Raw genomic sequence first — 16,799 nt, 5'->3', positions numbered from 1 at the left:
GCGAGGCTGGTCGGATGTGGAACCATCTGAAGGAGAACCATTAAAAGAGGCAGCGGGTTTTGTCACGCTTCTTCCTTCCTAAAATTGGCAAGCCTAAAAAAAAGGTGTCCTATTCAGCTGATGGAGAATTGAGGTCTTTGGTCAAGAGCCAAGGGTAAAACCTTTCGGACTCAGTCTTTACCACACAGGTATCTTTGGGGTATTCATTTCATTAAATTTTCATTATGTACCTCTTAGGGTTCCGCTTTTGCTGGCATAGGTGCAAACTGGGAACCGCTGAGGTGACAATAAGAGAGGATGGGCTGTGCCGCGCCGACAGTCCTGAGTACGCTGATGCAAAGGCTGTGATGTTCAATACCGGGATATATCCTTTCTTCCACAGGTTGGGTGACAGGTAACGGGAAAGGCCTCATCTACCTCACGGACCCCCAGATTCATTCCCTTAATAGCAAAGATGTTTCACGCTCCAACTTTGGGAAGAAAGGAATTTATTACTTCTTTAATAATCAGCACGTGGAGTGCAATGACATCTGTCGCTGCCTTTGTTTAACAAGACCGTCGGTAGAGCTGCCGATGTAGACTCGCACAAGGCAGTCACACAACGAACGACCAAAGGATCGACGTGATCTTATGATCCTACACACCTTTAGGAACATATTGTCTTTGTGAGAACGTGTGAGTCGGGTCAGTCATTACCTGCATGAGTTTGGCACGTTCCGGTCTTTGCATTCAGGCTGGTAATACCACGTTGCCGTCTTGTGTACCCTCCGAACCTCATGTTATTATAGCCATCTGTAAGAATTAACAGAAGAGCTTAAAAAGAGTAAGAAAACAGCCTCCCAAATTCAGCGTGAGGTGTACTACGAGACGGTATAAACTTCTAATCCATTCAGACCCAGTGAGGGCAATAGGCACCGTCTGCTCTGTGGAAACGGAGTATGAGGTGGAGTGAGACAGAAGCGGAGAGTTGTATTTCAGCCATGTGTAAAATGTTCAAAAACTTGTATAAATGCTTCGGGGAACAAATGGTAATGTTTTGATTCACTTCAAGAATAATGAAGTTGTCTTCAGAAGCATGTGTGTGTATGTGCGTGTGTGGCCACACAACATCTAAATGGGTGGACACGCGGTTTTAACTGTAACAGCCAAGAAAACTGTGCTGCTCTGCAAGGAAAAAATAATGTTCTTGAACCGCGAGATGCTTTACGTGAGTAATTTAGGACTACTACATTTAACAAACTCTCAGAAGACTTTTCCAAGAGAAGAACAGTTCTCCCTTAAGGACAGCCCCTCTCTTCTGCCTGTGATGAAGCTGTGAGCAGCGCAGACTTGGTGTCCAATTCTATAGCTAATTCCCACAAAGAATCTCACTGGGCACGAGGGTGGCTGCTTCTACGAGGAGCCCAACGTCTACCAAGCGGAGTAAGCGGCCTCAGCGCCGGTTTTGGTTCCAACAAGCACCCCTTCCCCTCGAGCCTCACAGAGCTGCGAGGTGGAAGGCGCTTTACTGTCACGCGTGCAAACAGGTGCAACTTTGTCCTTTAACGCCGGCATTTTAGCAGTGGTTTTGTGATTGGTTGTGGTTGTTATCGAGCATGCTTAGCCCCTGATTTTTAACACCGGGACTAAACAGCCCCTGGCATGTAGGCTGGCCACATGCTGCAGTAGGGCCTGCCTGGGTTAGAGGCAGCTGCAGCCTTTTGCTTTTTATGAAACAATCTTTTGTGGGTTTGGGGTTTTTTGTTGTTGTTGTTGTTGTTCTGTTGTTGTGGTTTTGTTGGGTTTTTTTTTAACTAAAGCTTGCAATTCATTCATGTGACCTCCTTCGCCACCTACAGCAGTTCACACACTGATAGCCACACACCTACCTCCAAGAGACCCAGCGCGTAGAGTCACTCTGTCACAGTAAATTTCAGAAGCGCATAGAGAAAAGCGCTGCCCTCCCAACTTTGTGAATTCTAGCCCAACAGCTGAAAGCTTACTGGTTTTTTCCCGCACAGGCTGGTTAGCTGAAAGGAGTCAAACCTGCTGGCGTGGTCGGATAACATATACATACGCAGTAGGGAGAACAGCCGTAAAAAAAGAGGGGACGGGAGCGCCTCACACAAAACGCTGCGCCCCTTCCATGCTGAATTAAGCCAACCGGCGCGTCTGCTTGAAATTAAACCCCCCCCAACCTATTGACAATATTACCCAAATTCGGACTCCGATGAAAGAAGCGTTTTTAAATCAAAGATGCCGACTAATTTTGTCCTAAAAAAAATTCCGCTGTCCATTTCCCATCAACTGCGGATGGGCTTTTTATGAATTATCTGGCCAGGAGGAGTGGGCTTCAACCTTCATTTCCGACAGGTGATGAACCTGCATGTGGTTACAGGAGGCTGTTTGTGTCGGCCTCTGTCGGGGATGCGTTGCAGATTTTGATTAAAAGCAGAGGGCATATCTTTGCATCTACAGCTTGCAGCTGGTTTTCTATTCCCCAGGAGAAGGAAAGCCATCTTATATCCTTCCAGCACATCTTTCCTGGTGTTACTAGCCTCACCGACAGGCAGAAAAGCTGCTTCTGGGGAAATTCAAGCAACAGTTACGTATGTATTCCCCTTAACAGTGCCACATGACGCACAGGACTGGAGCTAACATTTGACGCTGCCTCTCCAGCCAAAAGAAACTATGACGAGACCTAGATTTTACTCTTCCAAGACCGTGCCAGCACCTCCAAAAATGAGTGTCCACACTCTCATCGTCAGCAGCAAAAAGCTGCCTTCGTTTCAAATTCTCTTTTCCTCCGAAGCCCTGACCGCCCCCGAGCTCAAAGGCCGGGATCGGTTCTTCTGGGGAGTTTTTCCTGGTGAGAAAGGGAGCACAGCATCAAACCTCCACAAAAAGATGGGTCCCCAGCGGAGAATTAGCTTTAACAAAACCGTCCCGCTTTTGTTTCTGTAGCCAGCGGAGATTTTTAGGCTTTTGTCCCCGCTTTTTAGCAATGCTATTGTTTTCTACGTGATGTTTGTGCCGAGTTGTTTGGAAGGATGCCCTATCACTGCGCTGACCGATTAGAACTAGGTGTAAAGAGGGAGAAGCAAGAGAGGAAGAAAAAAAAAAAAGAAAAAAAAATTAAATCTCTTTATTATGGTGCATAAACCTTCAGTGTTGGGGAGCTGGGCAGCTGCGCAGGAAGAAAAATGCATTCAAAAATATAATGCTAGTGTGAATAATCCTTTCTCGAATGCTGCTTGCAGACTGCGTCAGCTTTGTCAGGTGAACTTGAACTGGGCCATCAGCTTTGCTGCCGTTCCCATTGCACACTGTCTGTCACCCCGGGGCATTCACCATCTTGACTGTTGTTAAAAGCCAGCAAACAATCCATCATTGAGCCGGGGAGTCACTCGCTCATAGAAAAGTAAAATCGGCATGTGACGGTACACTCGGCCCCAGTGTTTCGCAGATTAAAGTGATACATGAAAACTCACGTGTTACTGGGAAGATTAAGCCCGTTATCTTGTTCTGCAGCCAATAAAGGACGGCCTTGTCTGCGGCAGTAGGGAAATGCTGGCTTTAACCAAGTGACAAACGCGGCGCATACATAGCTCCGTGCTCCGGCAAACGAGAGCGCCCAGCTCTAAAAGGGGAAACAAAGCTAGTTAGCGAGATCTCGGGAATTAATAGGCAGCGGAGATGCTGTGTTAAAGCCTCTCGGCGGAGGCTTTCCCTTCTCTATAGAGACAATTAAAAGCAAAACAAAACCTCCCGGACAATCTCTGCAGAACAAAGTGTCCTAATGCGCTGCCGGCAGCCGGCCCCGCGGTGTCTGCTGTAAGAGCACATGCAGCTTCGAGACCCCTGAAAAGCGATGCCTCTTCCAGCTTCTGCCTCTTGTTCGCAGAAAGAAAGAAAAGATCTATCGGGGTACGCTCCTGAATAAACCGATCCGTGGAAAACGTTAATATTTTGATTTCTTCCGCGTATTTGCATTTAGCAGCTGATTTCTTTTGTTGGTTTGCAGCGTAGGTTTCATCGTCTCAGCCAAAGTTAAGGCTACTCAAAAGTTAGTGTCAAGTCTCAGCTTGTCCAGTCCCCTGTTAAACCAGCCATCGTCGTATTTAACCCCGTAGGTTCTCCCGGTCTTACTCTTTACAGGCTCGGGCACAAATTCGGAGGTATCAGTCCTTCGCAAACGCCGGCACTCTTGTCTTCATCCAGGGCTGGGATGATGGAAATCCTGCATGAACGTGCTCTATAACCCCATCGCCTGAAGAGCTTGGACACATACGTGGCCCGAAACACACAGCACATAAAGTATCGGTTCATATTCATGGTATAAATAGGTGATTATTGGGGGAAATAAATACGTGACTCAGGCTGATGATGGAGCGTTTAATATTTTGGCGGGAAGTTTCATCTTGGAGCTACTGACTGAAAAAAAAATTGCAGTTCTGCTATTTCTTCTGGTTTCAGAAGAAAGTAATTTGAGCCAGCCAAGACTTAGGGAATACTTTTTTCTTTTTTCTTTTTTTTTTGTTTGAGAAATTCGGTGGTTTATATTAAGTAATTTGCTACCAAGGGTGCTTTTGGGGCTTGATTTTATTATAACAGGCTCCAAAGTCCAACATGAGAGCTCAGTGTGACTATTAGGACCCTGTGGTCTCTACAAAATGAGCGAAACTGTGTTGTGCTGGTACAGTGAAATATTATCATTGACTGTAGGGACGTAAAGGCGGAAGAAACATTTCCTCCTTTTGGCCTCCAGCTCAGGGACTTGAGTTTAGACCCGGCGTAAGCACTGCAGTAGGTCAGGCACAAAACCGTCCCGCTCTCGGCAAGGTGACGACGCACTTTCCTGTCCTTCGGGGAAGATACCTGGTTAAAGAGGTGGGGTTTTTTCCCCACTTACCTTTCTGCGGGTATCCGGGCGAAAGGCAGAGGTCTCGCTTGCTGTGCGCTCGTGCATAAAAGTTAGTAAAATTGATACCAAGCGGGAACGAGGTGATGCAACTCATTGATTGATTTTCTCGACTTCTTTGCCAACGCTTAACGAAGCGCTTTGGGGAACTTCTCTTACAAAGGACGCAGTGTGACAGGGACGAGCCTCGGTTATTCCGACAACAGCAGGCTGAGCCAGGCTTGCCTCCCTCCCTCTCCCTCCGATCCCGGGCCATTAAAGGCCAGCGGGCGCGGGGTGACCCCTCCAGCTGTGCGGCAGCCCCCGCACGCGAGGCAACACGTCCCCGCTGCCACCAGCCCGCCGTCAGCTGCCCCCAGAGCCCAGCTGCTGGATTTAGGCATCGGTCCTTTACCAGAAGGAGCTATTCATGGGTACCGAGGGGAAAAATTCCCCGCCAGCCAGCTCAGAACGGCAGCCTGCACTGCCACGTCCCTGCTGCTCGGCAAAATCCAGCGCTGATGGCGAAACACCAGCCTCCTCGGCCGTCTCTTTCCCGCTGTGTGGCTTGGGAGCAGGGGTGGGATTGCTCTTCCCGGCACGGGACTGGCACCGACCACGGGAGTTTTCCCAGCCCGTCCTGTCCCCAGGCTGGCAGAGCCATGGGCATCCCCGCCAATGCCCCCCAGGGAAAGGCGAACCGCGGGCACGCAGCTGTATCTCCGGGCATTGCACGTGTGTCGGGAAAAGCACGCTATTTACAGGTGGTGTGACATACTGTCATAACCTGAAATAACCAGAACGGGGATATTTGCAGCAACGTATCGACGGATAACTGCCACTGGCACCTGCTGCCGTGGAGGGAAGTCCCTGCACCGGCACCCGACTGCCTTCCCCCGCGGGGAAGAGGAGCCAGCAGCCTTGGGGACAGCCCCTCTCCCGGGAATGGCACACACCACCCGCCTTTTTTTCCACTTGGATGGAATCATCCCTCTGCAGAGTGGGAGCAGATGGGGCTGTCGGCCCCCGCAGCCGCTCGCCTGAGCCCGTGGTGCCTCCAGCCCCCCCAGCCTGCCCGCGGCGACCCTCCAAAGAGAACTTAATCCCATTCTTTAATCTTCAAACCTCTCTGCCAAGCTATTTTTAAGACGGAGAGGATCTTTCATCAAGAAATACCGAGTTATTAATAATACGGTTGTTGCTCGATAACCGCTTAACGCCTCCGCTCGAAGCAGCCTGTGACGCAGGACCCGGAGCACCCGCAGCACCGAGGGACGGCATCCCGCTTCCCCTCCCCATCCCGGGGGGGGTGCAAGGGCGGCACAGCCGGCACCCATGGGTGCGTCCCAGCCGATGGAGGCTGTAGCCAAGCGAAGGGGAACAGCCAAGTGAAGCCCAAACTGCCGTGCCGGCTACCGGGGCTGCTGTCCCCTCCAAGCAGGCCATCACGTTAATAGAGGTTGATTTGCAAACGGCGTCGTGTCCCCCCCACCCCCACCCCCCCCCGCCCAGTGCCCCCCTTTGCCTGACTCCCGCTTTTCTGCTCAATGGCACAGATGCTGCTTTGTGCTGCCCAGGACCAAGCAGCTATTAGCAGCAAATCCAGCGAGGGAAATTAATGAAGGCGACTACTAATAAAAGACAGCTCAGGACAGCCATACCAACTTGCTCCGAGCAGTAATTAACTTTTTTTTTTTAAAACTCATGAAGGTAAATATGCCATCAGCTTTGGTCCACTCTCTCTTCTTTTTTAATAAAAGGAGGGGGAAGGGAGGCGAGGGAAAGGGGACTGTGTGTCGCAGCCGCCCCGGCACCATCCATGCTCCCTCCCCGCACGCTGCCGGCCGCTGCGAAGCACCGAAAGGCCCTCCATCGCAGCCAGCCGTCCCAAGAATGTTATTCTCCGATCGATTTTTAAAGGCTTTGTTTTAAATCTTAGCGTTACGAGATCGCTACCTCCGTTTAATTCAGAAATCTGAACTCGCTACAAGAAGTGGCGGGGATGAGAAGGTTGCCGGGAGTCGGCTGGACCCGCACAGACGTCGCAGCATCGTAGGCTGAAGGCAGGAGATATAACCTTAAATTGAAGCTTGTCAGAGCAAAAGAGCCCGTCTTAGACTTTAAGACGCCAGATTTGGCCCCGCAGTAAGACAACAGCCTCCGCCACGTGAAAAAATAATCCCACCGGGATTTCTGTTATAAAAGCGTAAGGTGCTTGAGACTTTTTTTGCCTGTGCGCTATGGGAATCGGGGCTGCATGGGCCAAATCCACGCATCATAAAGGCAAAAATAAAGGCGAAGCAGCCCCTTCCCAGCGCCCACCAGCCTGGATGTGCCGCTGGGCGCAGCTGCCCGAGCTGTCTGCCCTCCCGCTAAGCTTTCTCGCCTGCCTTGAACGACGCCGGCTTAGTTGCGTGTCACTGTTAGCCTTGCTCCTGGCTCACTTTTATTCCTTCACGCTGAGTTTATCTGATTACTTCGGCCGGGGGAAAACAGACGGCCCGTTGACATCCCCGGTGAATGCTCCAAATGTCCTCCCCGGGCAGAGAGCAGCTTGCGGGACGAGCCCGGAGAGGTGCGGGGAGGGGGGGGACAGACAGCAAATCGCAAAGGCTCTACTGCTGCCAGGCAAAGCAGCGCCCCCCGATTTCGTCTGCAAAGCTGGGGGTCCCAGCTCTCCCATTGCCTGCGAGGGCTGGGACCTGGGCTCTGGTCCTGCTCCTGTCCCTAAATCAAATTGGGATGAGCGTTTTGCCGGGCCCCCGCGGCAGCCGAGCCCCTCGGGGCTGAGGTTGTGACTGTGCGAGACTCGGACGCGCTCCTGCCGGCCGCCACGGCATGGTTTGGGTCGGAAGGGACCTTTGAAGGCCACCTAGTCCAACCCCCCGGCCATGAGCAGGGACACCTTCAGGGTTGCTCAGGTTGCTCTTTGCAGTGCCGGGACCCCCGGCATCCCCTGCCGATGCCAGGATCACTCCCTCCCCCAGGCCCTTCCAGCATTTCTTTAAGTTGCACATACAGTTTCTTAACAGAAAGAAGAGAAGATGTCTCTCTGTAATACCCCAGGTGATTGGTCCTTTGAATTAAAACAACGTTATGGGATAACTAATGTATCTAGTGTTAAAAAAAAGCCAGCCAGCGTGCGCTTAATTACTTAATGTCGTATACATTTTGGTAACAAAGCCGTTAGAGCGTGCCATAGGATGCCCCATAGCAGGTGAGCCCTCATCGAGTTGTTTCCCAGCACAACGGCATGGCTTTTTCACCAGCGCGAAACCCGGGCATCGCTGGGACAATCAAATCATTTAATCAGTTAATGGGCAGTGGGCCCTGACCCCCAGCCCGAGGCACCTGAGTAAGGCTTTAGGAAATTGGGGTCGTTCGGGGTTTTTTTAGCTTCGTGCTGAGCCTAAATGTCTTCAGGTTTACCTGGGAAACTACCTAAATTTGAATTTCCAGTGCTCCTAGGTCTTCCGCCTTCCTTGGGCATCTCGCTGAGCGCCAGGGAGGTGCCGGCGCCCGAAGGACCGTCCTCGGCTCCTGGGTGTCCGCGCAGGAGGGGGGACGAAATCTGCCCTTCGCACCCCCCGGGCAGATGAGGGCTGGGCCGGGGACGCTCTTTTTTAATTACGCTGATACGTTATGAGATTTATGTCTGACACGAAAGCAAGCGAGCGCAAGCCCTTGGGGGGCGGCTGCTGTCAACCCGGCGCTAGTTTGGCTTCTCGGCGCTATTCTTATGCCAAGGAGGGCTGTAAACCCCACCACCACCCCCGGGGGCCATAGAGCTGCCCCTCCAGCTCTAACGGTGCAGAGAAGCTTTTATGCCAAAATAAAATACTCGGAAGGATCATAAACCCATTTTTTTATGGCAAGGTGCTGCCATGGAAACCACCCTCCCGGTTTTCCACTTCATCCGAAGAGGTGCTTTCCCATCCCGGCACGTCCACTTCCAGGTTCTCTGTCCTCATTTCTGTAATTTCCTGATGCTCCACTCGGGGCTGGGGCTTCCCGTCACCTCCAAAAACCAGTCTGCAGGGAGGAAAGAGGGAAATAAAAGGAAAAAAGGGAAGAGGGGAATGAACTCATTCAAGTTTAGAGGGAAGAAAGAGGGAAATAAAAGGAAAAAAGGGAAGAGGGGAATGAACTCATTCAAGTTTAGAGGGAAGAAAGAGGGAAATAAACTCTTTCGGCCGCATTCAGAGGAAAAAACGGGGATGCAGGTGAATGGGTTAGGTGACAAATCCAGCCTCTCCGGCTCTTCCTCTGCCTCCCCCTCCTCAGGCCCGTCTCCTTCGAGGGCATCTCCAGACGAGGAGCAGGGAAGGTTTAGGCTTGCGTGATTCCCACCCCAAACCCTGCAGAAAAACCCTCTCCCGATCCCCCCCATCCTTCATCTTCCAATGCTCCCTGTGCTTTTTCCCCCAGTGATTCCCATGGCTGTAGCCCCAGCGGGACGAGGGGTGCTCCTGATAACGAGGAATGGAAGGAAATACCTCCAGGATGACGAACCTGGCAAGAAGCAGCGCGTATCCCGGTGCTGAGCCACCCAGGACATCCCTCCCGCTCCTGCGGGGCTCACCACGGAAAGAGGGGCAGCGCATCCCATCCGTCCCGGCCTTTTCAAGAGCCGCAGACACCTACTCCAGCACCTCTTAAAAACTGAGAGAGAAACTGGGAAGGACAATGAGACCCGGCCAGAAAAAACGGAGAGGGTAAGCGAGGCGCTAGCCGCCTTTTTTTGGCATTCCTGGAGTTTAATCATTAAAAAGGGGTCGTTAAAAGAGAGCGAGAGTGAAAAAAAGCCCCCCCGCTCCCGACGGGCTGCCCCACACACCGCCCGGCGGATTGAAAGCCTCCCGCTTGTTTTGTTCCTTCTGGGCCCGTGGCAGATTTGGGGGGACACAGCTTCATCTCGCAGGCCACATCAAAGCAGTGATTATGCAAATGCGCCCACTTTTTTTTTCCTTTTCTTTTTTTTTTTTTTTTTTTTTTTTTAAGGAATTATTTATCACACAATAACCCCCCTGCCAGGGGGGGAAACAATAGATCAGGCAAGATAGCGCTGCTCGCCCGAGGCTGCGGGGCCGGGAGGGGAGAACCCCCGCACGTTTTATTGGCCTAACCTAATTTCACTAATTCTCTTTTCACACATTTTGGCGTGTTTTTTCTTTCTCTTCCCCCCCCCCCCCCCCAACCCCTTTCGGGGGTATGGCTCCGAGGGCTGGGTTTCACGGTCCCAGGATCCAGGGGGGGCACCGGGCGGGATTCATGTGCCGCTCGTTTTATTTAATTAATACATTCAGGCGCCGCCGCTGGTTTTTAATGATTTCCAGGTGTTTGTACCCAGAAGTCACAAAGTGCTCCCGGGCGCACGGGGACGATGATCGAAGGGTCTCGGTGGCCTCCGGCATCCCCCCTCCCTGGTGACATCCCCAGCCAAGTGCTGTTGGTACCCGGGGGGCAGCTGAGGGGCGCTCGGAGCCACAGACCCCCAGCCCCCTGGGCTTGGCTGGGGCTTGGGATTCATCTGTCTCTCAGAGAGACAAAAAATTCTTCATCTTTAAACCCCCGCATTATTTTTTTCTCGGTAACGTTTATTTCCTCCGGCCTCCTCTGCCACATCCGTGAGCGGGAAGACGCGCGATAAGTAGTTTGTCTGTCCATCACGCCTCCGAGAGGAAAATGTAAATGATCGGTAAACTTCCGCCGAACTTATATCGTAGAATCGCAGAATGGTTTGGGTTGGAAGGGACATTTAAAGGTCACCTAGTTCAGACCACCTGCCGTGAGCAGGGACGTCTTCAACTAGACCAGGTTGCTCCAAGCCCCGTCCGACCTGGCCTTGAACATCTCCAGGGATGGGGCAGCCACAGCTTCTCTGGGCAACCTGGGCCAGGGGCTCATTACCCTCAGAATGAAAAATTTCTTCCTAATATCTCATCTCAATCTCCCCTCTTCCAGTTTAAAACCATCCCGTGGCTCCCCTCCCTGCTCCAGAGTCCCTCCCCAGCTTTCCTGGAGCCCCTTGAGGGACTGGAAGGGGCTGGAAGGTCTCCCCGGAGCCTTCTCTTCTCCAGGCCAAACCCCCCCAGCTCTCTCAGCCTGTCCTCACAGCAGAGGGGCTCCAGCCCTCCCAGCATCTTTGTGGCCTCCTCTGGCCCCGTGTCCGTGTCTGTGTGCTGTCGGTGGCCCCGGAGCTGGAGGCAGCACCACAAAGGGGGGGTCTCCCAGGAGCGGAGCAGAGGGGCAGAACGCCCCCCCTCTCCCTGCTGGGGACACAGCCCAGGCGCCGGTACGTACCGTGCTTCATGCTGTTTGTCTTTGCGACGTTATCAGCCGCGGGAGGAACCCAAGACCAGAAGAAATTAAAACACCACGAAGGGAGGCGGAGGCCGAGTCGTGCGCGTGTTTCTTATGGCGCCTGTCCCCTCTGGAACCAGCCTAAGGCTTCACTCGGCTGGAGAAAAGGATGATCTTTCTTGTTTTCCGCTTCTCCCCAAGCAGCTTTTCACCCAAAGACTGCGAGCGCCCCCCCCCCCCATCCCCACCCTGGGGCTGAGCTGACATCCCCAAGAGTTTAGCTTTGTTCTTATTCTGCAGAAAAACAACAAAAAAAAAATGGGGGGGGGGGGGGTGTGTTCTTTTAAGAAGCAAAAGGAAATTTGAGGAATTTCACTGGAGGCACCCCCGTTTCACCGGAGGCGAGGACAGGTGCCCGGGTGGGGGCAGATTCCCAGTAATTCCCAGCAGATGGCACGTAATGCCGAAAAAGCAGCGACCCCCGAAGTTACGAAAATTAGAGATTTTTATTTATATTTTATCACAAGAACAAGCCCTTTGCTCTTCAGCCGTAAATACATACTAGAATAAACTCTGTAAATTATACAAAAAAAATACATATTTTCCATGAAATCTTTCTTTATAATAAATAAATGTGAACACGTGTGTGGCTGATCGCTGTAATGTTCCGTGTCTGTTGAGGTTTTCACTCTGTTGATTTATTTTTAATCTCCTGAAAGAAGGGGGGAGTTCCTCGTCCCCTAAAGGTCGAAATAAATAATGCATGAGGAGGGTCCTCCCTCCCCATTCCCCCCCCCCCTCCCCACCTCCCCTCCCCTTTCTCCTTTTTTTCAGCCCAAATTTCCACGCTTGCATTCAGCCCTCACAAAGCCTACAAATTATACAATGACTTCTAACCTGGACCCCTAGAAAACAATTTATTTTTTGTTGTTCCCCCCCACACCCCCCCTTCCTTTGCCCCCCACCCCGCTCCCCCCCCCCCCCCATATATAAATCGTAAGGGACAGATGGCAAAAAAGGGGGAGCGGAGGATGGCGGGGTGGGGGGGGACGGACACACGGACACACACACACAAAAGCCCTGGGGACAGAAACTGGCCGAAAGTGCACATCGGAGAGAGAAGAGCGAGTTTGGTTTGGCAGGTGTCGCTCCCACACACCCCCCCCGCCCCCGCCACCCCCCCCACCCCCCCCCCCCGCCGCCTTGGGAAGCGGGCAGATGCCGGAGCCCACCCCCCCCCGCCCCAACCCCGGCGAGGGGGGGAGACACACACACTAGAGGCAACGGCGGGGCTGGGGAGGGGGCGGCGGCGGCGGCGGCGGGGGGACCCCGAACCGTGCGGGCCAGTGCTCGGCGTCGGACGCGGGGCTGGCGGGGGATAAAGTGCAGGCGTAGGGGGAGGCGGAGGGAGCGGGGCTGGCGGAGCCGCCGCTCCAGGAGGAGGAGGCGGGCGAGGGGCTGCCGCTGATCCCCCCGCTTCCCCCCGCTCCCCCCGCCGCCCCCTCCGGGCCCAGCCGCCCCGTCCCGGCCAAGCGCAGGGTCTCGGTGAGGGCCCAGATGTAGTTGTGGGCGAAGCGGAGGGTCTCGATCTTGGTGAGCTTGGCGTCCTCGGGGAAGGTGGGCAGGACGTCGCGCAGGGCGTCCAGCGCCGCGTTCAGGTTGTGCATGCGGTTGCGTTCCCGGTTGTTGGCCTTCAGCCGCCGGTTGCGTTTGATGCGCTGAGCCGTCTCCGCCGTCCGAACCGTCCGCGGGGCTCCCCGGTTCCGTCCAGCCGCTCGCCGTTTCAAACCCCGGCAGCCCGGCGCCGACGGGGCCGTCCGCAGCTCCTCCCCTTCATCCTCCTCCTCCTCCTCCTCCTCCTCTTCCTCCTCCTCCTCGGCGCTGGAGGGCAGCGAGGGCGAGGGGGCGGGCGAGACCAGCCCCAGCAGCAGCAGCTCGTCCTCGGCGGGAGGCGCCGGGACCTCCGCCTTCACCAGCATCCCCGGGCACCGGGCGGGGGGGACACCGGGACGGGGACGGTGGTGGTGGTGGTGGGGAGGGACAACCGGGATGCGCCGCGCCGCAAACGGCGGTTTAACGGTTCGACGGAAGGTTTGAAAAGGGGGGTGGGGGTGGGTGGGGGGGATGGGGGGGAAAGGAAAGGGGAGGGGGGGGGGGGGGTCGTTGGCACGCGCCCCGGGACGGCGGCGGAGCGAGCCCGGGGCCCGTCGGGCTGCGTGTCTGGCACACGACCCTCCTTAACACCCCTTATATACCCCGCGGGGAACAATCAAACCTACCCCCGGGGTCCGTCCCCCCCCCCCCCCCCCCCCCGCCATCCCCGTGTCCCCCTCGCCCTCCCTTTTCCTTCACAGGGGCCCCCGCCGCCCCCTCGTTGGCGCCTCGCGCTCGGCTGGAGCGTGCCGCTAATTTATTAATGAATGGGGGGGAAGGGAGGGGTGGGAGAGAGGCGAGGGAGGAGGGGGGGGGGGTCGCGGCTGGCCAATCAGGGCGCCCCCCGCGCCACGCGCGCCCGAGCCGGCTCCCTTTCAGCCGCTCGTTAATGGGAGGCGGCGGCGGGGGCTCCCACACGCCTCCCCTTTTCCCCCGTGGAAGGCGGGGGGGATCGCCTTTTTGGGGTGAAACAAGGGAATTAAGGCATTCTGCTGGGAGCGCTTCTGCCGTGGTTTGCAGCCGCGGGTTTCCCCGCGGCTGCAAACCACGGCAGAAGCGCTCCCAGCAGCCGTCGGGTGCTGGTTTTTGCCCTTTTTCCTCCCATTTTTCAGGGGGTTTTGGACGGAGGGTCCCCCCCATGCGGAAAACTCCGTCACCGGGGCACGGCCGTGTCTAGATACGGCCTCCCTGAGATCGGCGCCCACCCACCCGCTCGTTATCATTTACCCATCTGTTTTAGAAAAATCTCAGCGACTCGGCCAAGAGGTTTGAAAGACTCCCCCTCGCCTCCTTCGTTCGGAAAAAACGGGGAAATCCTCAAGCATCCCGGGAGGGTGACCCAAAGGGACCTTCTGGCTTTTTCAGCAACTTAAAGTCACCCTCTGTGGTCGCTGTGAAAGCGATGGAGAGGTGGGGACAGCGGCTGGGGGGTGGGCGACAGGAGGGCGCAATCCCAGATTTTGCCAGACCCGGGGCGTGAAACCCATTCGGGGTTTGGCCCAATTCCCCAAACTCCCCATTTTCTCCAGGGGTTTGAGCACAAGACGACCCAAGGAGGAGTTGGCTACCGAGTCCTCGCAACCCTCCCAGCGTGGCGAGTCCGAGCGGCGCTTGTGTGGTCCGGCAGAGCGAGGGCCGAGAGCGGCGGGGAGACGGTGGGCGGGGGGGGGACACAATACGCCAACGAGTGTTCGCTGCTGCTGGTGCCGGGGCTGCTGCCCACCGCCTGAACTGTCCTCCAAGGGTCAAACTGTTCAACTTCAGCCCCTTTTGCCAGAACTCAATCCGACTTTACGGGAACAAAAGCCCAAAGTAGGGGACGATCGAGAAATGGGAGCACAATGATTTAAGCTTATCACACAGCCCAGAAATAAAGGAGGCTGAGCTTGTGTGCGGGAGAGGGGGAGACCTTCAGAAAGGCTTTGTTTGCCCTAAGAAGATTGAACTCTCGGGCGACCCAAGAGCCCTAAAAGTTTAGGGTCTGTGTTGCCGAGAGACCTTTGGGGAGAGCCCATCCACACTTCGACCTCACAAGTCGTGAGCCGGCATTAATGGCCGGCCTGCCCCAGGTGAACCAGGGACAAACAGACACACACACGCACAGACACACACGCACACACAGGCTCCCCCTGGGCATCTCCTGAGGGTTTGGGGTTCCAGGGCTGCCCACATACCCCCCTGTACCCTGAATTTTGGGGTGGGATGGTTCTGCTCTTAAACTAGGGGCCAGAATACGTCCCCTCCCAGCAGGGTGCTGGGATGCTCTGTGGAGGGGACAAACCAGAGCCTGGTGTGGTGTCCCCCCCCCCGGCAAAAGACAGGACCTTCCCGACCCACCCCCCCCCCCCTCCGAACTTGCTGCAGGGAGGGACAGGGGCCAGCCCCCCAATTCCCGAGCCGCACTAGCGATTCTGGGGTTCGTTTTGGGAGCAAGGCGAGGAGAGGGTGTCCCCCCCGCCTCCTCAGAGCGCTGCCCCGGCATCCTTCCCTGACCCCCCCCAGGCAGACGAGCCCCTCCTCGGGGGCCGATTGTTCCCCAGCGATTTGCATGGCAGGTGCAGGGCTGCAGAGCGATTTTGCCATCCCAAGACATCCCCCCTCCCTCCCCCAAAAAGAGGGTTTTCCTCCCCCTCCCTTGTGAAAAAAAGGCCGCCGGTGCCTTCCTTTCCCATGAAGAGGAGAAGAAGCTTGAGGCTCGCGTGAACACGCTTCAGTTTTCTTATTCTTTTCTATAGACGTGGGGAAAAGAACAGCCGATTGTGTGAAAAAAAACCCCGGTGCCTGCAAAAAGGGCCATTGGCCGTCCAGGCGAAGGTGCGCGAGGGAGAGCACTAATCGCTGAACCAGGAGACAAATACGATTACCAGCTCCGAGCCTTGAGTCAGAAAGTCTCATAGACTTTAAGATGTTAATCCCCGACATAATCCTTCCTTTGGCGTGTAGGAATAGCGCAGCCACAAGAGTTGTTTTGTTATTTATATTGGCGTTTAATAAAACTCAGCCAGCGGTGAATGGGCTGCCCGCTCTCCAATGGTAATTAATTCCCTATTTCAGTGACCCAATTGTGCTGGGATAGAGCAGTGGGACAGTCCCACTGCCCCAACCCGCCTTTGTGCAGCTACACGGCTCTCGTGCTTCAACAGCTATGGAAACTCATTCTTTTGATGTCATTCAATGAGTTTTCCTTGGGCATCTTCTAAACTTCAAGGACCCTTTTCTTTCCCCAACGCCTGAAAAGCAGGACTAGCTTGACCACCTCTGTAGAATTTAATGATTTGGTGAAAGGGCCTTTTTTTTTTTTTTTTTTTTTTTTTTTTTTTTTGAGCCGGGGAAGGGGGGGTGTTGCGTAAGGAAAGAGAGAAAGAAAAATTTGGCAGGCTGCTATCAAACAGGGGGCTATCCAAACTCCAGCGCACCGAACTCATTCAGTTCCTAATTTATACAGGTCTTAAAAGCCGCTCTGCCTTCCTCAAAACGCCTTGGGGCTTCTAGAAGGGATGTGCCCGTAAAGCAGATACTCTGCTTCGCACACGCCACAAATCGCAACCGGGCTGCGGCTGAGCCCGAAGGAAATCAAAAGAAGATATTTCCATCCACCGAAGGGGAAAACAAGCAGACGCCCAGAATGGGTTGCGTTTTCGTTAAAAAGCACGTCGGGGGCTTTATCTTTCGGCCGTTGGGCAGAGCGGCAGCGGTGAAGCGGCCGCAGGAGGAGGAGCGCGTGAAACGAACACGTGAAGAACACGTAGGAACCCCGCAAAGTCGTCCCGGCACAGGCAGCCTCTTCTATGTCTTTATACACGCTTCCAAAAAAAAAAAAAAGAAAAAAAAACCAACCCAAAAAAACCCCACCACAAAACCCTTCGCAAGTCACAAACAATTCAGGCTTCAACTAAGAAAACACAGAGTGAACCATATGGCCGGGGTGGCTCGAGTTGGCTGCATTTTCCCCCAGACAAAGAAG

General features: G+C 54.5%; 2 protein-coding genes across 10 annotated transcripts in view; one reads left to right on the top strand and one right to left on the bottom strand.

Annotated features, from left to right (window-relative positions):
* The window catches only part of ALPK1 (alpha kinase 1), a 59,954-nt gene extending 50,411 nt beyond the window's left edge, over window positions 1-9,543 (top strand). For 7 of the 9 annotated variants that reach the window (XM_054204130.1, XM_054204129.1, XM_054204127.1 and 4 more), the window contains one exon: window positions 383-4,768. In XM_054204130.1, coding sequence (XP_054060105.1) covers window positions 383-579 — 197 coding nt within the window. In that variant the 3' untranslated portion in view covers window positions 580-4,768. Of the gene's footprint in view, window positions 1-382; window positions 4,769-9,307 lie in introns of those variants that run through there. The other 2 variants (XR_008466814.1, XM_054204133.1) reach the window with 2 other exon arrangements.
* A 2,913-nt stretch (window positions 9,544-12,456) lies between these two features.
* Window positions 12,457-13,161, bottom strand: NEUROG2 (neurogenin 2). Its single transcript, XM_054203574.1, has one exon. The coding sequence runs from the start codon at window positions 13,159-13,161 to the stop codon at window positions 12,457-12,459; it is 705 nt and encodes a 234-aa protein (XP_054059549.1).
* Window positions 13,162-16,799: the final 3,638 nt, after the last annotated feature.

Source organism: Rissa tridactyla, chromosome 5 (assembly GCF_028500815.1).
Source record: "Rissa tridactyla isolate bRisTri1 chromosome 5, bRisTri1.patW.cur.20221130, whole genome shotgun sequence".
NCBI classification, from domain to species: domain Eukaryota; kingdom Metazoa; phylum Chordata; class Aves; order Charadriiformes; family Laridae; genus Rissa; species Rissa tridactyla.
This window is presented reverse-complemented; position numbering and strand designations above follow the sequence as displayed.

What these genes read in the sequence shown, in the direction of transcription:
- NEUROG2 (XM_054203574.1), bottom strand. Translation starts at nt 13,161, where the DNA reads ATGCTGGTGAAGGCGGAGGTCCCGGCGCCTCCCGCCGAGGACGAGCTG.